Raw genomic sequence first — 26,567 nt, 5'->3', positions numbered from 1 at the left:
CATCCAATAAAACCAGAAAAGTCTTGCTAGTGTGTGAGTGACCAACCCACAAATTCCAGTTAATATCTGGGAAATTAAAATCCCCCATTATAAGATTCTCTGATTTTCTGGCCCACTCTATTTCCCTGTACAGTCTCTTATTATACTCATCAGAATCATTAGGCCTATAGCACACTCCTACTCTGAATTTTGATCTCCCAATGCTTATGTCACACCAAACTGACTCGACACTGCACTGTCCAGCCATGTCGACTGGCTGTATTTCCTTGGATTTTATGTGTTTCTTAACTAATAGCATAATCCCTTCCTCCCTTCCTATCCTGTCTATCCTTTCTGTACACATTGTACTCTCCAAATTCCAGTTCAGCATTCCTTATATCTGTATGACACCAAATCTCTGATATCCCAACAATATCTGCCCTTGATGTTTTGACCAACACATCAAATTCATCAAATTTATTTACCAAACTCCAAGCATTGGTGTACACGCAAGTATACATGCACCTGTTCCTATTCTTAGCTACCTTAACACAGCCCATTTATTTACTTGTTCCGCAATGACTCCCAGCAGTCTCTGAAATCCCTAGCAACTTGTTTTCCAGGCTGCTGCTCATTCCAATAGAAGCAGTGCAAGAATCACTTTCACCTTTGCCAGCAGCTACTGTTAACCTATCCATATGTGTATCCCCCCAAGCTATCAGTTTTCCGACTCACCTAACACTGCCTCAATAGCATCAGCAAATATTCTTGCACCCTTTCTATTTAAGTATATTCCATCCCTGTTGAAACAGTCTCTCCTGTTAACAAGCACAGACTACGCTGAGAAAAATTCTACCCCTTGAGCCTTGCACAATCTCTCCGGGGCCCAATTAATCGACAAAGCTCTCATCATATACTTCCTCCTATAAGTCTGGGCAGAATTGCAGACACTTTCAAATTCAACCCTAACTCACAGCTTTTTTTCAACATTGACCTGTACTTGTTAAATATTTCTGCCGGTCTCCTACCCTTAATATCATTAATGCCAATGTATACAACAATATCACCTTTACAGCGTCATCAACCTTTGCCCCTGGCTGACATCAATTTCATGGTTTGATTTTTTCACATGCCCCAAGAATCAGTTTAATTAGCTTTTTTTTTTTTTCTTTTTTTTTTTAATTCTCTTTTGTGACATCTGTTTCCAAATCTCACTCCAGGACTACCAACAAAAAATGCTTCATTTAAAGACCTTGTACAGGGCTCCCAGAGACAGTTTAGCATTTTGAACCAGTATCATAGTCTGCTTACAGTGCTGCAAATCACACTCACCTGGCCTCTTCAGTAACACGTCAATTGAGGGTAAACATTTATTTTTGTTAACAAAGGCTTGTAGACTGCAGCTCTTCCAAGAAACTTAATGTATACAGCTCCTTACATGTCATGGAAATGCTTATAGCTCCAAACTGAGATTCTGTAATGTGTGATGCAACTATGTAAACCCTATTATGTGTAACTGATATCTTTAGAGTGTCTTCAATAGGACAATCAATAAATGCAGAAAACAGAGTTCCAAAAACAGACCTTTTTTCTCCTACCTCTAGTTATATGATTTCCATTTTGCAACAAGCTGTGCACATGTTTTTTTATGGATGCTTGTTTTGTTTCATAAATGACAAGTATTTGGTTCTATTTTAAAAAACATTTGTTTTTCTGTCTGTTCCTTAACTTTTGAGTACTAGCATGCTTGTAAATCAACGATTCATGAATTTTAGTTAGAATTATTTGGTAAACAGTAAGAAGTTGGCAGAAGACAGTGAAAAAATAGATCACATAAAAAAAAAAAAAAAAAAAAACATGATAAAAAAGAGGCTAGAGCTGAAAAATAGAAACTAACAACAAATTCAAGAGGAAACTGGTGCCATTAACCACAAAGAGAAACAAACTATGAAAGGTTTTAAGTCAAACAGTTTCAATAATACTGTTTACTGTTACCTAATTGCAACTATTTTATTATTAGTTATAATTCTTTAAGCATTTTTACATATGGTATTTTTTTAAATAAAATGCATAAGCTACTGTAACTATAAATATTGGGAAAAAAATATCTAAAAATACATGCCCTGTATGACCAAAAGGATTTGGATGTCCCTCCACAGATACTAGTACTATGCTAGAAGTCGCTTGAGTAAGTATATCAGCTCAGACATATTATACAAATCTCACGGAGTTGCCCATGCACTATTTGAAATGACAGTATGACTTGCAATACAGAACTTAGAATGTGGAAGTTGGATGCCCCATTAATAACCTTTCTGTGTGCTGTGCTTACAACAGTGACTTAGTTGTACCTCTCAAAATCCACTGTGCCAGATGTATTAATTAGCTATTATTCAAAGATTGAGGATACAGATCCTATGTCTTTGAATAATATCTAATTAATATGAAATAAAGATCTGGACAGTGTCACAGGACACACTCAATGAACCATAAAGACGGTTGTTATCTGTGGGAAACATCACAGGGCAGGTCCAAGGGGTACAGGAACATCTGAAAGGCCATCGACCACCTGTGGGGAGCTACTTACTCTTAGGTTCAATGGGAGGGCAGCTGTGTCTAAGCCCAATATTATTCTCATTGATGTTAAATGGTGTATGGAGCTGTATAGTTCTAACATTCATGACTAGAACAGTGGAAAATGGTACTATTTGAATGACAAATCTCACTACACAATGTTTCACTCTGATAGACATGTTTAGATGTGAGATTGCCCTGAGAGTACATTCTGTTTGAGTGTATAATCATAACCATGAATTTGGTGGAGGCACACTCATAGTATAGGGTGGTTTCAGGTGATTGGACTTGGTCTTGATGGTAATTTCTGAAATCACAAAGCCAATGACTTACTTGAATATTCTGGACAATTATGTGGTATTTACATTTAAGTACTATAGAAACAGTTCCTGTCAGTATTGGCAAATATTCCATATCATACAGTGAGAGTCACACAGGACTGATTTGTGGGCAAAGACATCGAAAAATTGAATGATAGGCTCACAGCATGTACCTTAATCCCCACTGAACACCTGTGGGATGAGTTGGAGCATTAGATTACACTGCAACCAAGGTGGCTCCCTTCCAAAATGATTGGGGTAGCTGCTTTGTGGAAGGAACTGATTCTGGCCAACAATTATTGAAATTAGTGGAAATTGAGAATGTCACAGGCCAAAAGCGGTCCTACTATGTATTAGGTTTTTGAATCAAAATCTTTTGCAACTACTCAGGTAGTTGCAAAAGAAGAATAATTTGGTCATACAGTACATACAGAAATGTATAAACATCAAACTTACTCTGGATATTCATGCTTGATATTAACATTGATTCTGTCTTCACCATATATATCACTGTCAATATGAAGCTGAAATAATACAGAAAAGTAAAAAGATTAAAACTGTTTCTACTGAGCTCTACTTTAAAAACAGATGCTATATACACATGTACTGTACATTTTAAGGCAGTCATGAGAATTGAGATATTCACTGCCAAATGTATTATCATCATACAGAAACATGTTTTATGAATTTGGCATGCAATAAATATTCCCTTTTCTATACTCAATGTCATAGATCTGATAACAGATGTGAATTTTGATCTGCTCATCCCATGTTTTTGGATGACACAGACTATTCACATGCTCACCAACATAACTTTTTTAAAAAATTGTTGATGAGCATAACAATCTGATTTTTCTCTTCTCATATTCTAATCATTTTATAACTAGGAAAAGTCTCTGAAATTATTTCGTTTCGTATATTCTGCAGCTCTCTGACAATTTTATTGCATTTCCACAGGCAATGTTTCAATTTGGCAGTTTATACTTAAATAACACATCGGGCTTACACTGCAGACAGGGGCAAGAATTGTTTACTTTCAGTTGGCATTTGGCCAGAAAAAAAAATTTACTCAAAAATATTGGTACACAATATTGTCATCAGGTTAAAAGAAAAAATAAATAAATGCTGCTATTGTCAATATGTCTTTTTATAGTAATGGTTTCCAAAATGCAAGGCACCCCTTAAAAGTGAGGAACACATTGGATTTTCTGGGATAGTTATTATTTTGTAAAACTGAAATGATTACAATATTGGTCAAAATTTGATATCACAATGTCAGTGATCAATTGCTAAAAGCATCAGCTCCTAAACTGTGGGGGGAGGGACACTCTCACTACCCCCAATTATAAAATTTTTTCTTATTCCTGAAATCTTCCTGAATTTTTTAATATTTGTTTAAAAAAATCATCAACACAAAACAATTTTTAATTTTCAAATTTATATCGTGAAATATCAATTTTTATGGTAGAAGGTAGAGGGGACTTGTGCTGTGACTGGTAGTGGGGTATATACAGGATGTTTCAGGAGGTGATAAAGTAAAAAAAAAAAAAAAAAAAAAAAATGTTAATACAACGCTGATCCTATTTTAAACTACTCTGGAGTTCTGGCTGTTTCAAGGTGCATGCAAGAAAAATAAACAGTATTAATGAGGTGGGTTCATTACATTTTATGAGATATACCCCAACTATCTATTCAAATTGTCTGCCACAGTTTTCAATTCACAAACCTACATGTTCCAAACAAGAGTTTTGCTGAGTACGAGAGTTTCTTTTAAAAAAACAGTTTTATTGAATAATTTCGGGTTTTTCATGTACATAAGCACAACATCCACAATCTGATGCAAGAAAATTAATTCCTCTCCATGGGTGCTTTGATCTTGTAGCCCATTCCTTTCATGAAACCCCATAAAACAAAATCAAGTAGAATTAGATGTGGCACCTAGTGTAAATGGCTTTAACTAGACTGACCAATCTCAATTCTTATAACACCAATCCAAGTAAACAGTAATTTGATGACAAAATGTAAAGACACTCCACCGTGTTGGAAAACCATCCTTCTTCTTGTCTCCAAAGACATTTCATTTATTAAAATCAGCAATTCATTCAACGGGAGGTTCAAATAATTGCCAACAGTTAAACACTGATCAAAAACAAATGGTCCAATCAGACTGCCCAAACATTCACTGAGAATCAATGTAAAAAAGTTCCATTCAAAATTGATTATACCAACTGAGGCTGAACGACTGTATTTTCTGTTTTTTTTCAAGTTTTTGTAAAATGGTTCAAGATGTCACATTTACTCAATAGTAACGGCAAATGATGTAAAGAAGCAAGCTCATACAGCATCAGAAAAAAAAAAAAAAAAACACCTTGCCACATCGCTTGTCCATTCCCTCTAATAGTCTGACTAGTTTTCCCTGAAATTTATTCAAACTACCCACCATAATACCAGATAAAAGTTTGTTCTAACAATTTCATGACATGCAGGGTCAGCCACAAGCATGTTCAACTGGTTGTGTCAAACAGGGCCATCTGCTCAAATGGTCTAAATAATAATATCACCCGCATCTTTTCTGCATTTCTATCAATGAGCCTCCCATCTTAATGTCTAGTTACCCACATTATCGTCACTCCAAGAGTGCATATGCAAGTCAACTTGAAGATTGCTAGAAGTAGAGTTCTAGTCTAGTTCTCAATGTGTATGTTTTGTTTGATATTGAACATAGGACGTTATTTAAAATGTAATTTCTATGTTACACTCACTTTCGATAATATCTGTATTGTTTTTAAGTTCTGGAGGTAAGGAAATAACGAACAGGACCCCACAAAGTAATTCTTGAACGGGACCCCGCAAATATTGGGGCCGGCCCTGACTACATACTAGCTGAAAGCAAATTAAAATCCATTCTGCAATCATCCTTCGTAAATTTAAATTTATGTCCCTTGTGTGTGCTGTCTGAGAAAGAGCAAGGATACTATCAACAATTACACTTTAAACAATTACACTCACATTTTCTCACAGGTGCCTATTTTCCAGCTGCTGCAATTTATGGAACAAGTCTTTTTCGGTAAGAGTTCTGTTTGCTAATTTCATTGCTCTTTTCTGCATCTGTAACAAGAGCTCTACATCCTTCCTAAAATGAGACTACTAGAGCTGTATGCAGTTATCATGATGGGGCCTATACATCCTTCCTAAAATTAGGCTTCCAGAGCTGTATGCAGTTATCGTGATGGAGCCTAAAAATTGTTTTGTACAACTAGATAATCACCTCCTCATCCCTAATGGCAAAATTCCTGTATATTACTGACAAAACACTGAGCTGCCCTAGCAATCTGCCTGTTACTACTCAGGGAATTTCTTGTTAGACTGTACAACTATCTCAAGGTATTTTTTGTTTTCCACTTCCTTGAGTGTGGTACTGCACAGTTGGTATGTTATTCTGGGATTACTACTACTCATTTGCAGTAGTAGTTGCATTTATCAGTGTTAAACTTCAATGTCACTTCTCAGCCCATCTGCCTAATTTTTCTAGATATTTTGCAGTAACGTAGCATGATTACTGTCATTAACTATCCCAACAACCTTTGTATCATTTGCTAACTTCATTATAAATACCAATGATCTCATATCAAGAGGAAGGATGCTGTCAGCATTTAGCTTAATCAATTTAAAGCCTTAAACACCTCACTCAGATCACCTTGCAGGTGCCTAGTCACCAAACACTACAATTTGTAGAACTGAAGCCTTTCTTCATAAGAGAACACTGTCTTTACAATCACTAATCTCATTGCCCTATTCTGCACTTGTTCCAACAGATCCACATCCTTCCAAAAATCATGCCTTCCAGACCTGTATGCAGTCCTCAAGATGTGGCTTAACTACTGCCTTATTACAATGGGATAACCACTTACTTGTCTAGTGGAAAAATTCCTGCATATCATTAACAAAACATTATGAGCTGCCCTGGCAGCATATCTACACTACTCAGAAAACTTCACGTCTGACTGAGCTCCCAGATATTTTTTTTTATTCTCCACCATTTTGAGTGTGGTACTACAATTGGTACATTATTCTGGGATTACTACTACCATATGCAGTACCTTGTATTTATCAATATTAAACTTCAATTTCCACTTCTCAGCTCTTCTCCCAAATTTTTCTAGATGTTGTTGCAATGGCATATTCTGATTGTTGCCACTAACCACCCTACCAACCTTTGTATCATCTTAAAACGTAGACATTAAGCCCAATATATACCAATTATCCCAAAATGCTCACCCACATTGAGGACAACCCTTGCTGTTAGGCAACTTGTATAGTTTTGAGCTCTACGTAATTGTCATTTTCTATCACTCATTGCTGTCAGCTGTTCTAAAGTAACGGCAAACTAGTCATCCAAACTTTGCATGACTAGGTTCCCTGTGAACTCCAATTCCAACACTATTCAAAAGGTCTGCTGACAAGGCTAGTGGGTGCCAAATGTGTTCTTTTTTTTAAATGAAAACCCCACACACGAGAGGTATTACAACCTATAGTGCTTAGTACCATGCTTGCGTTGGAGGTTGAGAAGACAAAGGTATTTGTTGACATTAGACTTGAACTTCTGTAGACTGGAAATACGTAAAATACGTTTTTTCAGGAAATACGTAAAAAGAAGGTTGTTAAAGAAAATGGCAGTTGAATGAATAAACGAGGAAGATGAAAAGTTGGTTCTGTGAGTTTGAAGTTGGACAGTAAATGGATGTTGGCTGGTGGCACCAAGTGTTCGGAATGTTTTGAAAGAGAGCGCGAGAATTATAGAAGCCAATTCAGAAGAACAGTGCCCATGGAAGTATCTGTAGAAAAGATATGCAGCAGAAACAGTATGTCTATGAGACAGCAAATGGAGCTCTGTTAGAGAGGAGTCATTAATTAGCCTAACTGCCTTCTTCTGAATGGAATCTAGAAGCCTGAGAGAGGTTTTGGGAGCACCACCCCAGATGTGGGAACAATGTTCCATGGTAGGGTGGATTTGCTATTTCTATAGAGTGAACAGCTGTTTACAAGAAAAGTAATGCTGAGAGCAAAAGAGAAAACCAAGTTTTTTAGATGCAGAGGAAGCAATATTTGTAATGTGCTTGTGCCAAGAGAGATTAGAAGTCAGGGTAATCCCCAAAAGAGATATATCATTTTGCCTAGAAATCGGTGTGTCACCAATGATAAGCATAGGAGCAGAAGAATCCTTTTTGCAAGATATAACAAAAGACTTAAGTTATAGAAGGATTGAAATCAACTAAGTTGTCTTTACCCCACTGGAGAATTACCTGGAGATTGGCATTTAAAGAATTGGTAGTGGATATTTGAGAAGTTGAAGGTGATTAAGCAGGGCAAGGTTTCTCAAAATGGCAAGTGGAATGCAATATGCTATCATCAGCAAAACTATGGATAGGAATTCCAGTCAATGGAAAAAGGTCATTAATATACAAGAGGAAAAGAGTGGAGGAAAGAACTAAATCTTGAGGGACACCAGCATTAGTTGTTGTTGTTATTTGGAGCATTAACAACTAAGGCCATATTGCTCCGGGGATATGCGGTTGTCATTCCCTGACCTTTCCGCATCCTCCATATTTGGTGGTCATAGGCTCGAACCCCGGTCTAATCAAGAAGCGTGTGCTATGCACTGCTGCTCCTGCCCACCTGGCTACGGAGGCGCACCAGCATTAGTGGATAAGTTAGAAGACAGAGAGCCATCTACCATCACCCTCAGTGAGTGATCAGAGAAAAAAACTGGATAACCAATTACAAAACAAGTTGTCAAACCATAAAATGGAAGCTTGTTTAGAAGACCTTTATGCCAAACACGATCGAAAGCGTTTTAGATGTGAAGAGCAACTGCTTATGTTTCACCGAACTTTTCCATTGAATTTGTCCATAAATGGGTAACATAAGCCAGAATATCACAAGTGGATCAACACTGACGGAATCTATACTGGTGATCGTTGATCAGACGGAAGGTGTCTTGGTAGTTTAAGAGTTGGCAGTTAATTGATTTCTCCATTACTTTAGAAAGAGTAGAAGTAATTGCAATGGGACGATAATTGGATGGGAGCGATTTGTCACCCTTTTTAGGAACTGGCTGGATACGAACAAATTTCCAAGCAGAAGGAAAACCACCTTTGGAATAAGAAAGTGAAAAAAGGCGGCAAAGAACAGGAGTAAGTTCAGGAGCACAGATTTTGAGAACGAATGGAGAAATACTATCAGGACCTGGAGCTTTCTTAGCATCACAATTCGTCAAAATCCTTCTGACTACCTTTTGATGGAAGACCACAGGAGGCAATGAATGGAGTGTGTTGAGAATGGTGGGAGGTGTTTTACCAAGATCACTGATATATGAGTTGGAAGGAAAATGGGATGCTAGCAGGTCAGCTTTATCCTTGGCTGAAGTGACAACAGAACCATCTGGTTTTGACAGAGGTGGCAGAAGATGGGCAAAAGTTGCAGCCAATAGCTTTGGCAAGAGACCAGAATGCTTGGCTACCATTAGGGCAAGAAGCAAGTTTTCTACTCTTAGCCTGTTCAAAATCTAGTTTGGACTGATTAATAACTGCTTTACAATTGTTGCAAGCTTTGGTATAGGCAAAAAATGAAACTGAAGAATTGGAAATAAGCCAATTACGATATGCAATGTTCTTCTCTTGAACAGCCTTAGCACATTTATTGGAGAACCAAGGTTTAGATAAAGGACGAGATTTTAAAGTGGAGTGTGGAATAAAGGATTCCATTCCTACAAGAATAATTTCACTGACACGATCTGAGCAAACTTTGATATCAGAAGTTTTGAAACAGTATTCCGACCAAGGAAAAGAAATCTCGCAGGTCATCCAATTTTGCATTCTTGTAATGCCAAACAATACGAGGTTGGGAATAGCCATGAGATAAAGGCTCCATTGGAGAAGAGACAATCACCAAGTTGCAATCTGAGGTGCCTAAAGGACCACTCACTTCAACCGTGTACTTAGAAGGGTTGTTGAGAAAAAGATCAAGCGTGTCACTGTATGGTTAGGATTGTCCGGTATTCTTGTAGGTAAAGGAACAGTTTGTACAAGGTCATCAGTAATTGCAAAAACCCCAGCATCGCAACCAGCTTGGTCGGTGTGACTAGAAAATGGTAGCCAGCTGGAGTTGCGAACATTAAAATCACCAAGAAAAATTACCTCACTGTTAGGAAAGTTGGACTGGAAAAAGTCAAGTTGCAAAGGGAGGAAGTCAAAGAGCCCCAAGTGATTAGTGGAGTTGGGAGAACGGTAGAGACAACAGATGAATTTTACACAATGAGGTAGAGAGATTTTAAGCCAGAGAAGATTGAAAAGAGGAGATTCCAAATTACCAAGTCTCTAACAGGGAATATTGACACGGACGTATGCACAAGTACCACCTTTGAGGCAAAAGGAATCATACAGCTAATAATTCGGGCAACTGAGATGAGCAGTATTTGAATCAACCAGTAACTGAGATTCTGTCAGAAAAAGTACATGGGGTTTGTCAGGCTGCAAGTGGAATTGGACATCGCTGAGGTTAGAACTGACACCACGTATAATTGTGAAATGAACTAGGAAGTTTTTGGGAGGTTTAGATCTTTTTGCAGATAAGCTTACTCTATTAGTTTGACAATTCATGGTGTATTCAATAGTAAGAAAAAGTGGGGGGGGGGGACATGCTGTATGAAGTAATGAAATTTTTGGATATGGCATACACATGGTAAGAATATACCCAGATCCTTGACATAACGTGGCCTTGACAATGTCCCCCCGCATACACACTACTCAGACTCCCTCCAGTCACTATCTGGCAGAGTAGAGGTAGGAAGATTATACACTAGCTGATCCGGAAACCTCCTAAAGAGTTACCAATAGGTTTGGTCCGATGTACTAACTAGCAGCCAGCCTGCGAACACCATTTTAGAGCTGTACCCTAGAAATGTAAGGAAGATTGGATCTCACCATGATGTTCATCATAACCTCAAAAGTCATCAGTCATACTGCATGATGGAAGAGATAGGGAAGGGTTGACCAGAACTTAGCTCTGGAGACTAAACATGGGAGGTTCCACCTCTTCGAGCATCCAATAAACAAAGTGGTGGTATTGCACTGGTGTATTGATGAGAGTCATCTATCACCTAGTAAAAAACATGTATAAAACATGTGATGAAAATGTATGGCTGCAAACAGATTGTTGCTTTGGTACAGTAACTTCATTAGGGTATGGTGAATAGAAGAGCATTAATGTTAGCAGAATATGCAGTCATTCACTTTGGTATGATGTACGTAAAGGAAATGCTACAGCTGCAGCTACCAAATACCTGCACTGTTTTCCAACAAGGTGACACACTAATTGGCATGTGTTTGTCAATGTCCACTGAAATATGAGGAAATGAGGTACAGTGAAAGAGCATCACAATCGAGGCTGGCCCTGATTGTGATGTGTTTATGTGTATATCTCCTCTTCCTCTGCTTGTGTATATCCTACACAAGCAGAGGAAGAGGTGCTGGATATCATGAGAATTGATCCCTCCACCAGCACATGAAGAGTTGCTGCAAGAAAGGGTCATCCCAAAACCTTTGTTTGGTGCACACTGCATGAACACGGGCTGTATGCTTACCACATGCACAGAGTTCAGGAGATTCACTTCTGCATGAGCAATTTTGTTTATGGATTCTTAATCATATCAACAAGGGCCCTGACTCTCTTGTCAATATCCTGTTGACTGATAAGGTAACGTTTACACGAGATAGGATTTCAACATGCACAATCTCCATACATGGTCAGTGGAAAATCCTCACACCAATCAGTCATCTTGTTTCCAAGTGGAGTTCCAAATGTCAATATGTAGGCTGGCATTGTAGGAGGCAACTTTATTCATCACGAGTTCCCTGCCCGCCTAAATGCTGATCATTACTTACGCTGATCTTGATCATTCCTCTGCAAAAAGGAATGTTTTTGCAGAGGAATTTGCCAATGCTTCTAGAAGATGGTCCTTCAAACTGTACATGCCAATATGTGGTTTCAGCATGGTGGAGTGCTTCCACATTTTGGACGACAAGTAAGAACATTCTTAAATGATCATTATTGGAATTACTGGCTTGGCCACCATGCTCTCCTGACCGTAACCTGTTGGATTTTTAGTGTGGGGTTACATGAAACGAATTGTTTATGCAACAGAGATTAACAACTGAGATGATTGGTTGAATCGCATCCACAAAGCTGCCATTGCTATTAAAAACAACACAGTGCTACTTGCATGTGTATGGAATTCCTTCTTGCACCATGTCAAAGCCTGTCTCCTGTCACACGGCACTTATTTCGAACATCTTTTGTGATATTTCCTTTGATCGTGCTTCAGTTTAATTTCAATACTAATAAAATTCATTTACTCCTAGTGTACAATGTTACTGGGTTTCTGAGAACTCTTCAATTCAAAGCTAAATTTTAATCAATGAACATTTGTTCTGGATTTATTGTTAACCATGTATGGTACAAGTAACATTATTCAGATACTTAGTAATAATTAAAATAAAAGCATTTTTAATTAAAGTAAGCCTTTTCATAATGATTGCTTTTTTATAAATTTACTATTATACGTAAAAAGTTAGAAGCAGAAATGACGTCACTGATCCAATGCTCTTACTCAAAACCCTGCATGAGCAATTGTTCCTACTTCAAACTGAGCGTAAACTTTTATTCTTGTATTTTAATGAACCATTCCCTCAATAAATATCGATGTCAGTTTTCAAGGACACCCCATACATTGTATGGGGGAAATGACTTCTACCGCTACTACTGATAACACACGCCATCTGTAAAAGTTGTTCTCCAATTTTAAAACAGCGGGAGGGGGGGGGGATAAACACCCCAAGACTGAGGTAGTCTGGAGGGTGTACCTGTAAGTAAATTTCAGCCACGAAAACATTCATGAACTCCAATAATCTGCTTTTAATAATGAGAAAAAACTATTCAATACATTGTTATCGACTTCTACTGCCACTACCGATAACACGTACCGTCTGTTTGCCGAGAATGCAGGGAGAAACTGCGGTAGCGGGAAACCACTTTGTCCAGTAAGTTTCCCAAAGTTTTCCATGGTTCTCGTGTTGGCTTTCTTTACCTTCACTGAAAAGACTTTTCAATTACTCAGATGACAAATACTGCTAAAAAACAGGTGAAGAAATCTTGGAAATGGATCAAGGGTAGCAAGTCTGCATCAGCAATGGGAAAAATCAATCCATAAAAGCTTGATGCCAATTAATTGATGATGGCTTCTGGTCATTAACCAAAGAGATTAATGTTTACAAGCAACAGCAAAACTAACCAATTTGGAAGAACTAAAAAAATGATTTAAGCATAAATAAACCAGCGTAAACTCAAAATGAAAGTATGTTTGCCCAGTTCCTCCTTAAATTTATTTAACTTATCAACTTCCACAACGACAGATGGAAGTTTGTTCCAGCAGTTAACCACCAACCACCTGCTGGCTAAAGGAAATTTTCTGCACATCTATTCTACAGCTGTCCTTCCTCAGTTTGAATTTATGCCCCCTTAGGTTCGTAATCTGAACAAGTGGAAGGATCCCATCAGAATTCAGCGTGCTCAACCCATTCAAGGCCTTATACACCTCAATCAGATCACCTCACAGATGCCTAGTCTCCAGCCGCTGCAGATTGCAGAACTTAAGCCTCTCTTGGTAAGAGGATCCCTTCACATTCCCCTCACCAATCTTGTTGCCCTTCTCTATACACGCTCAAGCAAAAATGCATCCTTCCTAAAATGAAGCCTCCGGACCTGTACGCAGTATTCAAGGCATGGCCTGACCATTGCCTTATACAAAGGGACAATCACCTCCTTTCCCTGCTAGCAAAATTCCTGTATATCATTGACAAAACCCCATGACCTGTTCTGGCAGCCTGTCTACATTGCTCAGAAAACTTCATATCTGACTGCACAATTACTCCCAGGTTTTTTCATTTTCTACCACCCTAAGTGTAGTACCACACAGTTGGTACATTCCTCTGGGGTTCTACCCATATGCAGTACTTTGCATTTGTCAAGGTTAAACTTCAGTTGCCACTTCTCAGCCCATTTTCCCAAATTTTCTAGATCTTGTTTACTGTCATTAAGAACCCTGCAAACCTTTGTATCATCTTGAAACTTCGACACTAAGCCTGATATACCTTTATCGATATCATTGATAATTATACAAAACAACAGTGAACCCAACACCAAACTCTGTGGGACTTCACTAATAACATTAGTTTACGAAGAGCAGTGCCCATTGATTACCACCCTCTGTCTTCTCCCACTCAACCATCCTTTTATCCATTGTAGCAACTTACCCTTAATACCATTCTTCTTCAATTTGTACAAGTCTTCCATACGCAACAGTGTCAAAAGCTTTCCTGAAATCCAATTATATGACATCAAAATTATTTTTTGCATCCAGTTTCTTTGTAACCACATCATAATATCCAATCAAATTTGTCAGACAAGACTTTCCCTTAACAAACCCATGCTGTGTCTGAATTATTGCTGCAGTCTTGTCTAGATGATCCTGCAATGCATCTTTAACCAGTGACTCCATTATTTTACCCGGAAAAGAAGTTAAACTAACTGGTCCGTAATTACTCGTGTCACCCTTCAATTCCCCTTTGTGAATTGGGGACACATTTACACATCTCCAGTCAGTGGGGACCTCCCCTGGGTCCAAGGATGCTCTCATAATTATGGCTAAGGATTTGCTTACTTCCTTTGCCGCCCTCCTTCAATATAATTGGATAGATTCCATCCACCCCAGGCGCCTTTCTTATGTTTAACTTCAACAATTTCTCTTCCACTTCGCTCTCATTTATTGGAAAATCATTAAGCACCCTGCTACAATTTGATAACGTTCTGGCATTTTCATTCCTTAATAACTTCTCATGTGTGAATGTAGATTTGAGGGATGGGGTACAGTGAGAGAGCATCACGACTGAGGCCAGCCCCGATCATATTCTGCACAAGCAGAGGAAGATGTGCTAGATATTGTAACGTTAGATCCCTCCATCAGCATACGGAGAGTTGCTACAAGAATGAGTCATCTTAAAACCTTTGCTTGGCACACTCCCTGTGACCATGGGCTATATGCATACCATATGCAGAGAGTTCAGGCATTGCAAGCAGTAGATTTACTTTCACGTGTGCAATTTTGTTAATGGATACTTAATCATATCAATAGCAGCCCTGACTTTCTTGTCAATATCCTGTGGACCAACAAGGCAATATTTACGTGAGATGATATTTCAACGTGCACAATCTTCGTGCATGGTCAGTGGAAAATCCTCAGATGTTATTCAACAATCCTGTATCTGAGTTGGGTTTAGTGTTAGTATGGTTTCCAGCATCATAGGAGATAACTTTATTCATCACGAGTTCCCTGCTCGCCTAAAATCTGATCATTACTTACAGTTTTTGCAGAGGACTTTTCCAGCGCCTCTGGAAAATGTTCCTTTAGGTGTATGTACCAATATGTGGTTCCATTATGATGGAGCGCCTCCAAATTTTGGGCAACAAGTAAGAACATTCTTAAATGAACATTGCCAGAATCACTGGAATACAGGTGACTTGTTCAATCACTTCCACAAAGCTGCTGCTATTAAAAGCAACACAATGCTATTCGCAAGTGCATGGGATTCCTTCTCATGCCACCTTGAAACCTGTCACATGGCACTCATTTCAAATATCTTTTGTGATATTTCTTTTGATCATGCTTCAGTTTCATTGTAGTACTATTAAATTCATTTATTCCTGCTGTACAACATTACTGAGTTTCTGAGTGCCCTTCAGTTCATGGCTAATATTTTCATCAATGAACATTTATTGTTCTAGATTTATTGATAACATTATTCAGATACTTAGTAATAATTAAAATAACGTTTTTACATAAAAATGTTTTTTTATGTAAAAACGTGTGCGTGCGTGTATGCGTGCACTTATGTGAACACACTGAGTTGGCTTTGCACTAGAAACACCTACCTAATACAGTGGATTCCAGTTATTTGGGCCACCGGGTAATCGGGGCAGCCGTTTATTTGGGGCAAATCTTAAAAAACAGAAACCAATCAAGAAAATAGCCAGAGTTTACTTCGCTTAATTGGGACAGCATGACGTTTAATCGGGGCAGGAGACCACAGCACCCTACGATTGTCTCCGACGATACCACGTGGTTCATTCGAAATTTTGGAGGTCACAATCATAAAACAATAAAAACAATTAACAGGCTCCTGTTTATTGGGCTTTTCTGTTGGTGAAATCTGTCATAAATGGACAGTAAACTAGATCTTACTGAATTTGCGATAATACCGACAGCTGGAATTCTGTGAGTTATTATGGTGAAATGTGTTTACACTTCCATGAAATCTTCAATCATATAAAAAAATTTATTTTCAGATCTTCTCTTCATTCCTATTTTTAAAGCTTTGTAACTCGTTACTCGGTTCTCACTTGCAATTTGTGTGTGCCATGTTCTTTGTTATTGATTGCTTATCTTTTTACTGTTTTAAATTTTAACCCCCAAATGTCAGTTAACAGAAATGTCAACTAGTTCGTATGTACATATTACAGTACGTATTAATTCTTCCAATTTTCACGTATCATTTAATTTTTTTAATTGGTAAGGTAATAAAGGGTAAATTTGTGCTTAATAAATCTTTGCTTTTATAGCATGTGGATAATATTCCTCCTATTTTTGCTAATTAGAATCGCTGTTTAATAAAATTAAAATTAAATTCACAAACATGATCACAATGACAAAGACCAATAGATTGACAGTAGCCACTGGCAGAGGTGAAAGAGATTCTTGCACTGCTTCTATTAGAATGAGCAAAAGCCTGAAAAACAAGATGCATGATATTTTAGAGACTGCTGGGAGCCATTGCGGTACAAGTAAACACATGGGTTGTGTTAGGGTAGCTAAGAATAGAAACAGGTGCAGGTATACTTGCGTGTACACCAATGCTAGGAGTTTAGTAAATAAATTTGATGAATTTGAGGTATTGCTCAAAACATCAAAGGCAGATATTGTTGGGATATCAGAGACGTGGTGTTACACAGATATAAGGGATGCAGAACTGGAATTTGGGGAGTACAACGTCTACAGAAAGGATAGACAGGATAGGAAGGGGGGAGGGTTTATGCTATTAGTTAAGAAACACATAAAATCCAAGGAAGTGAAGCCAGTTGACATCGCTGGACAGTGCAGTGTTGAGTCAGTTTGGTGTGACATAAGCATTGGGAGATCAAAATTGAGAGTAGGAGTGTGCTATAGGCCTAATGACTCTGATGAGTATAATAAGAAACTGTACAGGGAAATAGAGTGGGCCAGTAAATCAGAGAGTCTTATAATGGGAGATTTTAATTTCCCAGATATTGACTGGAATTTGGGGGCTGGTCACTCACACACTAGCAGGGCTTTTGTGGATTTATTGGATGATTGTTTTCTACATCAGCATGTTCGGGAGGCAACTAGAGGGAGTAATACTATTGATTTGATTATCAGCAGTGATTCTTCATGCATTAAGAATCTGCAGATAAATGAACCACTAGGTGGCAGTGATCACAGTGTGCTGAAGTGGGATTTACTCAAAGAGGTAACTACCATTAGGGGTAAAGGGAAGGGTTATTGCTTCCGTAAAGGTGACTACGATGGACTGAGACAGTATTTAAATTCTATACAGTGGGACCAACTGATGATGTTACCAACAGCAAATTCAAAATGGGAAGCATTCAAAGAACTTATCTTGGAAGCTACTAGGCTTTACATACCAACTAAAAATATTATTCAAGGTTTAGGCCAAAATGGATGTCAGATGAACTAATGAGGCATATGGCAGAGAAGAAAAATGCATGGGATACTTACAAATTAACACATGACACAGAAGCCTATGATAGATAAAAGTTGATATGCAACCAAGTTACAAAGGAGGTTAGGCAGGCGAAGGCAGATTAAGAAAAATCCTTGGCAAGGGATGCAATGAAAAACAGCAAAGAGTTCTTTACTTATGTAAACTCTAGAAGGAAGGGGATGAATCAGATTGGTCCACTTGATATTGATGGGTCAACTGTTGATGATCCTGCTCAGGTAGCTAACAAACTAAATGAATATTTTGCATCAACATTCACACATGAGGAGTTATTCAGCGAGGGGAATGCCAGAGGTGTATTCAACTCTAGCAGTAAGCTACAGAATCTTGAAATAACTGAGAGTAAGGTGGAGGAGAGGTTGTTGAAGATAAACACAAGAAAGGCACCCGGGGTGGTTGGGATCTATCCAGTTATATTAAAGGAGGCAGCAAAGGAAGTAAGCAAACCCTTAGCCATAATTATGAGAGCTTCCTTGGATTCAGGGGAGGTACCCATAGACTGGAAATGTGCAAATGTGACCCCAATTCACAAAGGAGGATCAAAGGCTGACACAAGTAATTATAGATCTGCGAGCTTAACTTCTGTTCCAGGAAAATTAATGGAGGCACTGGTTAAGGAAGCACTGCAGGATCATTTAGACAAGACTTCAGTTATAGCTCGGACACAGCATGGTTTTGTTAAGGGGAAGTCTTGCCTGACCAATTTGATTGGATACTATTATGCAGTCACAAAAGAGCTGGATGCAGGGAATCGCTTTGATATTGTATACTTGGATCTTAGAAAGGCTTTTGATACTGTTGCACATGGAAGACTGCTACACAAATTGGAGCAGTGTGACATTGGAGGCAAATTGCTGCTATGGATAAAGGGGTGGTTGAGGGGGAGAAGACAGAGAGTGGTAATCAATGGACACTGCTCATCGTGGACTAATGTTATTAGTGGAGTCCCTCAGGGCTCAGTGTTGGGTCCATTGTTGTTTTCTGTATTTATAAATGATATTGATGATGGTATATCAAGTTTAATGTCCAAGTTTGCAGACAATACAAAGGTTGGCAGGGTTGTCAAGGACACTACTGACACTATGCTGCTGCAACAGGATCTGGAAAGGTTGAGCAGATGGGCTGAGAGGTTGCAAATGAAGTTTAACATTGACAAATGTAAAGTACTACACATGGGAAACAGCAACCCCAGAGCAACGTATCAACTCTGTGGTACTACACTGACAGTGGTAGAGAATGAAAGGGACTTGGGGGTGGTTGTGCAGGCAGATATGAAGTTCTCTGAGCAGTGCAGACGGGCTGCAAGAGTAGCTCATGGAGTATTGTCAATGATATACAGGAATTTTTCCAGCAGGGATAAGGAGGTGATTTTCCATTGTATAAGGCAATGGTCAGGCCACACCTAGAGTACTGTATACAGGTCTGGAGGCCTCATTTCAAGAAGGATGTAGAGCTGCTGGAACGAGTACAGAGAAGGGCAACAAGATTAGTGAATGGAACAAAGGGGGTGCTCTTACGAAGAAAGGCTTAAGTTTCGCAAATTACAGTGTCTGGAGACTAGGCACCAGCGAGGTGATCTGATAGAGGTGTATAAAGCCTTGAATGGTTTAAGCATGCTCAATGCTGATGGGATTCTTCCTCTAGCTCAGAAAAATCACCTGAGAGGGCATAAATTCAAATTGAGGAAAGACAGATGTAGGATAGACGTGCGGAAATTTGCCTTTAGCCAGCGGGTGGTTGGTTGGTGGAACAGACTTCCATCCCTTGTGGTGGAGGTTGATAGCCTAAATAAGTTTAAGGCTCAGCTGGACAGGTATTTTGAACGAACAGAGGGGTGAAGTGGAAGTGGGTTTTTTTTTTTTTTTTTTTGGCTGATGCTGCATAAGCTTGCTTTCTTGCATCAAATGCCTCTACTAATGCTAATGCTAATGAATCAGGAAAGACTAAATGCTCGAGCAATGCTTTCAATAGAGAAAAGCTTGGTCAACAGTGCACCAAACTCGAATGAAAAAGTTATTAATCTATTTTCAACAAATAAAAACCGAAGAATGGACTTTGTTTTTAAATAAAAGTTCAAGCCTGTTAATGGTTTGTTTGTTTGGTTTTTAGGAGCATTAGCAACCAAGGCCATATTGCTCCGGGGATATGCGGTGGTCATTCCCTGACCTTTCCGCATCCTCCGTATTTGGTGGTGATGGGCTCGAACCCCGGTCTAATCAAGAAGCGTGTGCTACACACTGCTGCTCCTGCCCACCTAGCTACGGAGGCGCCCCTGTTAATGGTAAATGTCTAGTTAATGTTTTGTAGTATTTTTAACTTGCTTATTATTATTACTGTGTATGTCTACATGTCTTATAACCAAGGTATTTTAATGTAACTTGAAGACGCAGCACCCCAAACATCAGAGTCACGAGCCACCACTGTATGTAACATCTTTTAAGCATATATAGCATTAGTAATGGCCATATGGTGCAAGAAGCCCAAGGCTTATGTTGCACAGCCAATAAAAAAAAAATGATAGAAAGAAAAAAGTAAAATAATAATAATAATAATAATAATTAAATAAAATAAATAATTAATAAAAGGAAATGGATAACCTATGCGTTTCCTTCCTCCCATAGATAAGTATCCGGCTGATCTTTGAATTTCCCCAAACTGCCAGCTTATACCACCCTTGTAGGTAACTTATTCTAGTCATTTATAACTTGCTGGCTAAAATAAAACTTCCTGCAATCTGGGCTAACCTCCCCCCCCCCCGCACACATAATTTGAATTTATGGCCCCTAGTTCTAGAATCATTTATAACCATGAAACTTCCGCCCTCATGCATTTTACTTTTGCCGCTTAGAGCCTTAAACACATCAGTCAGGTCTCCTCTAAGGTGCCTGGCTTCGAAGCTGTGCAACTCACATATTCGAAGTCTTTCCTCATGTGGAGGCCCTTCTGCCAATCTCATCAGGCGAGTTAACTGTCTTTGAATCCTTTCAAGAAGCTCAATGTCTTTTTTTAAGTGTGGTCTCCATACTTGAACATAATCAAATGTGGTCTAAAAATAGCCTTGTATAATAGAATTATGACGTCCTTATCTCTACTAGCAAATGTTCGATAAATCATTGATAGTACACCATGGGCCTTCCTTGCAACCTGTCTACAATGCTCGGAGAACTTCACGTCTGACTTTAGTTCAACTCCATAAAGTGTATAAGTTATTTTGGGGTTACTGTTCTCCAGGTGTAAGACCCTGCACTTTGCTGGTTTAAAGCAAAGCCGCCACTTTTCTGACCATCCCTGAAGTCTAGCTTTTATTTTAAAAGCTTTTGAAAATGTTTTCACAAGTTTTAAAACGAAAGTTTAAGATTTTTTTAATTTATTTTTTATTTATTATTTTTTTTTTATGAAAACCCCAAACAGAAAGGTAGCAAAACCTATAGTACTTAGTACCATGCATGGGTTGAAGGAGAACTATGGGGGGGGGGATGCCGGAAACTTTGCTCTCGAGACTAAACATGGGTTTCACCACTTCAAGCCTCCAATAAGCCAAGTGGTGGTATTTCACTAGTTGATGAAAGTCATCTACCACCTAAGATAAAACTTTAAGAATAAAAGCAAAATAAAAGACAGAATAAGTTTTTCATTGTGTGCTGTTTTAAAAATATTTAAAAAATTGAGTTTTTTTTTATATTAAAGAATTGTTAAAAAAAGTTAATTAATTTGAGCCTAATTTTTTTACCAGCCACTTTCCTGTGTTTGACAATTTCCATAACCAGCTAGCAAATAAAAGTCAACCATAAATCTGCAAATGAAATCAATAATCGTCAATACTAATGTAATAATAAAGGTAGATTATTTTATTTTTAATATTGTGGATAATAATGATGGATGCATGCAGAACTGAACTGCCAATGCATTGGAAATTTCATGTCCATCAGCCTGCCAATGACTGCTATATTTTGTATGCCAGACTTTGCTAGCTAGATGCCAGTACTATAAAACTGGCAAATATTTATAAAAATTAAAATGACAATTTAATTATGTAATCAGCTGCTTAGAATGTAACGTCCACTAACAATAGTAAAACAACAATCTTATTAGTGACCAAACACTTGTAATCTGAATTACATTATCCACCAGAAAATTATCATCAAATTACACACCTCAAACTGAAACAACGTATAAGATACAAAATAAAAATAAATTAATGTTAGACAGTTTTTTTTCCCTCTAAAAGTAATTTTTTAAACTCATGACATTCATTTTTATTATAAACTCATGGCATTCTCAACAAAGTCCAAGCCTAGTGCTACATGAATAGGTGCAGAATGCCCAATACTCAGATCTGATTTTTTTTTATGGAATACTTCTGCAATTCCAACAAAATCATGGATGCAAATCAAGTCAAAAACATACTGAAGGAATATTAAAATTCACATTTACATCACTTTCTGATAGCCATTAAGTTTTTTTTTTTTTTTTTTTGATGTATGACATAAGATAAAAAACAGGTTTACCATAAAAGAAACTATTAATAGCACCTAAGGAATGCCAAATTCAAATTAATTTTAGTTTAGTGACTCTGTGACAGGTAAATCCATCAAGTGTGAAAAGAGGAGAGAATTTAAAAATTGACTTTTCTGAACTGGATGATAGACTTTTCTGAATGGGCAATGGGACAGATGGCCAAAAAGTATGATGGATGGTCTTAGCTATGGTGAATAAGTGAATAACATAAAATAAAAAAACTGAACTTACCGGTTCACAATAATATCGTTTTAATACTGGAAAATCAAATGGCTCGTGGGAATCTCTAGCTTCAGCTGATATAGGTGGTAATTTTGGATAGTCACCATATCCACTGCCTTCAGGATATGGTTCATAGTCTCGGAGAATTAATCCATATTTCTTAGCAGCTGCTTCTCGTTCTTTTTGGGTCTTTGGATAAGGGCCTGGCATCCAATCTTTATCAAAATCTACAAAAAAAAATAATAATAATAAAAATAAAAATGAAAAATAAATAAAAATTTAATACAGAGTCCCCTAGCACGTTATTAACACTTAAATCTAATTTTGTCAGTTTTGTGGAAAAGCTGAAGGATATATTACAAGTAAAGTTCTAAAACCATCTGTAGAAAAATAGCTTGTTGATATTGCAAAACCTGACAGGCATAACTGAAATAATGTTGCTATTTCACAGATGTCACTTGGCTTCACTTGGAGCAGGCAGGCATGTCAAAAATTTGGCCTGCCCAATGATATTGTTTTAGTAGCTCACACCGATCAGGTCACGTAATGTAGCCAGATGTATTCTAAATTCTCTAATCCTGGCAGAAAAGACTATTTGATACACATATTCATTGACTTCATATGCAGTGAGTTCAAGAGCTGCGCGGGAATAAACTTAACGGCTGGTAAGAGTAATTAGTCTTTGCCTTCTTCATTCAAACAAGACAACTGCCCAGTTGTCTTCTTTGGATGAATATATTCTGTTTCTATACTGTATTTATAAAATCCATCTGATACTACTGTTAGCAAACTAAGCATGAGATCAAAAACCAGCAAGACTGTTTCAATGCATTTTATTTGATTGTTGGGACCTTGTTTACAAGAATTTATGCAAAACAATAAATTTCCACATACTGTATAGTAACAGTATATAGTATATTGTAAATTTGCATAAAACCTTTGATATTATGATAACTTCAAAAATGATGCACATTAACTCTTCATTCACTTTTAGGAGTTTAGATAAGGGATAGAAAAACATTTGACTAAATTTTAGTATAGTGTGCCCCTGGGTATGGTGGTTGAACAGTCAGAGGCTACGTGATGAACAGGTCGCATTAGCATTAGCATTAGTAGAGGCATTTGATGCAAGAAAGCAAGCTTATGCAGCATCAGCCAAAAAAAAAAAAAAAAAAAAAAACCACTTCCACTTCACCCCTCTGTTCGTTCAAAATACCTGTCCAGCTGAGCCTTAAACTTATTTAGGCTATCAACCTCCACCACAAGGGATGGCAGTCTGTTCCACCAACCAACCACCCGCTGGCTAAAGGCAAATTTCCGCACGTCTATCCTACATCTGTCTTTCCTCAATTTGAATTTATGCCCTCTCAGGTGATTTTTCTGAGCTAGAGGAAGAATCCCATCAGCATTGAGCATGCTTAAACCATTCAAGGCTTTATACACCTCTATCAGATCACCTCGCTGGTGCCTAGTCTCCAGACACTGTAATTTGCAAAACTTAAGCCTTTCTTCGTAAGAGCACCCCTTTGTTCCATTCACTAATCTTGTTGCCCTTCTCTGTACTCGTTCCAGCAGCTCTACATCCTTCTTGAAATGAGGCCTCCAGACCTGTATATAGTACTCTAGGTGTGGCCTGACCATTGCCTTATACAATGGAATAATCACCTCCTTATCCCTGCTGGAAAAATTCCTGTATATCATTGACAATACTCCATGAGCTACTCTTGCAGCCCGTCTGCACTGCTCAGAGAACTTCATATCTGCCTGCACAATCACCCCCAAGTCCCTTTCATTCTCTAGCACTGTCAGTGTAGTACCACAGAGTTGATACGTCGCTCTGGGGTTGCTGTTTCCCATGTGTAGTACTTTACATTTGTCAATGTTAAACTTCATTTGCCACCTCTCAGCCCGTGAAGGACATGAACTGAGAAAAATAGTTGCAATTAGAAGGAAAAAACACTTACAGGGAGGGTCACGTTTTTAATAGATTTTCATTTTTGGCTAGTGAAAAAAGGTTAGGTTTTTACACCACTTCGGGACAAATTAAAGCGAAGAAGGGTGTTTTTTAATAGGCTTTCATTTTAATTTATCATTTAGTCCCTGCTTTCCAAGCTTACTATCTCACTTTCGGCAATTAGTCGAAAGCACATTACAGAGAAATGCCACTTGATGAGCAAAAGGTTACTTGACATGGCCGCTCTCTCTTCTTGTCTGGAGTTCTGTGATTGGCTGATTATTAGGAATGCATAGTTTCTTTTAAATGCTAATATGCTTGTGAGTTTAGTGGGAAGTTTGTTAGTTGTTGTTTGCCGTGGTTCAGTGTGGATGTCCTCGTGCTGGTGAGTTTTTCTTTGGTTGCTTTCATTTCTTCATGCTGCTGCTGCTGCCATTATTTGTTTGCTTCCTTGTGTTTGTTTCTGTTCAACTGTAATGGACTGAGTGACTGCAAAAATGTTGTTTCTTTCACAAAATGATGGTTGTAAGAGAGATTTATTTATGTCATGACCTTCTGCTTGTCACGAGGCTTTTCTCTATGACTAGTCACATGACAGGAGGAGGGAGCAATCATGTCATTCACTTCGATTGTTTATTGACCATGCCCAGGAGTACCCCGTTCTAAAGTATTAACAAACATTTTCTGTACTAAAGACAGAAAATGTTTTTCTGTCCTTTAGCACAGCCAAGCATGGTCTGATGATGGGTTCAGGCAAGGTTCATGAAACGTTACCTAATTGTATAGCACATTTAGTCAATAAGGCTAAACAAACTAACTTTATAAAAAACACACGTGTTATAAAAGTGGTTATTTGGAGATAAAAATTTCACGGAATATCACCACATAACTTCATTTCATAATTATAATGAAAATGTATCTACAATGCTGTAGCCCTCCATAACAGTACAGTGGTTTCGCAGCTTGTTACATGTTTGAAGAGGAGGGGTCTAGGTTCGAGTCAAATCTCTTCAATCAAAGCTATAGTTAACTAGTCTAAGGCGAAGAGAGCAGAGTTCCTGCCATTAATTATCATGGTATTTTAGTGTGCACAATACAAATGAAGCCAAACCTGTACAAACATAGGCTGATCTTTAGAATAGGGTCCCACTCCAGACTGTCCCCAAGAAGGCAGTGATTGATGGGTGAAGACTTCACCTACTAACTTCACCCCGCAGTTCTCCTTGGGTATCATCGGAGAGTTGTAGTCGTGTCATGTACCAAAACACGTGATTAGCTCTGCATACTATAATGAATGATTCATGATGCCACAAACCATTCCAGGCCGAACTGTGCCAACGAACTACGGGAAACTTACCGGCCAACTGGCTGCTACTGCCGCAGTTTCTCCGGTCAGGGTGAATGCTGAGTATTAGCAGGGGTTTGAGGGAGCAGCAGCACTCAATAAAAAAAAAAAAAAAAACACCTTAAAATGGAGTTAACATGATGTGACACATTCAGTTATGATTAACATTTTGCGGATACAGTTTACATTGATGTGGTTGTTTATTTGGAAATTACATTTGCTACGTGAGTTAGGTATTGTGAAAAAAAGTCATGATGATAGTAAGTAAGCAAGTCTGTAAGCAGGCAAGCAGGTAAAAAAATATATAAATGAAAACAAATAAAGGCACCCACATTAAAATGAATTCAGCCGAAATAAATTTAACAGAAACTACAGGAACCTCACCAGACAAACTGGGTTGCTGGCTGAAGCAACAATTAAATCCTAAATATTATGGTTTTTTCTGCTTCCACAGTTTCTCCCTTTGAGGCTGAATATTTGCAGGGTTTGGGGGCAGTAACCCCAATGCAAAAATTAATGTCTTATTTAATTGTCCTCTGATGAATTTTTGTTTGCTTTCCTTCGTTTGTTTGGAATGTCACATGGCATTCACTGTTTTTCCTTTGTTTGGAATGTCACATGGTGTTCTTTATTTCCCTCTGTTTCTTCGGATGTGCTATTCTCCCACCTCTTCTCAGTTTTCTAATTAGATTATTAGGAATGCACAAAAAAAATAATAATAAAAA

The 26,567-nt window shown here is 38.1% G+C and overlaps 1 protein-coding gene across 1 annotated transcript in view; it reads right to left on the bottom strand.

Moving 5' to 3' along the window:
- ND-ASHI (NADH:ubiquinone oxidoreductase subunit ASHI) overlaps positions 1-26,567 on the bottom strand; it is a 91,682-nt gene that overhangs the window by 60,273 nt on the left and 4,842 nt on the right. Inside the window, exons 2-3 of the mRNA XM_090387517.1 lie at positions 22,553-22,770; positions 3,330-3,397 (exon numbers count right to left, since the gene is read on the bottom strand). Of these exons, the coding sequence (XP_090243643.1) occupies positions 3,330-3,397; positions 22,553-22,770 (286 nt within the window). The remainder of the gene's footprint in view (positions 1-3,329; positions 3,398-22,552; positions 22,771-26,567) is intronic.

Source organism: Mastigoproctus giganteus, chromosome 13 (genome assembly GCF_048544385.1).
Source record: "Mastigoproctus giganteus isolate SK-2022 chromosome 13, ASM4854438v1, whole genome shotgun sequence".
NCBI lineage: Eukaryota > Metazoa > Arthropoda > Arachnida > Uropygi > Thelyphonidae > Mastigoproctus > Mastigoproctus giganteus.
The sequence above is the reverse complement of the archived record's forward strand: the minus strand, read 5'-3'. Positions and strand labels throughout refer to the sequence as shown.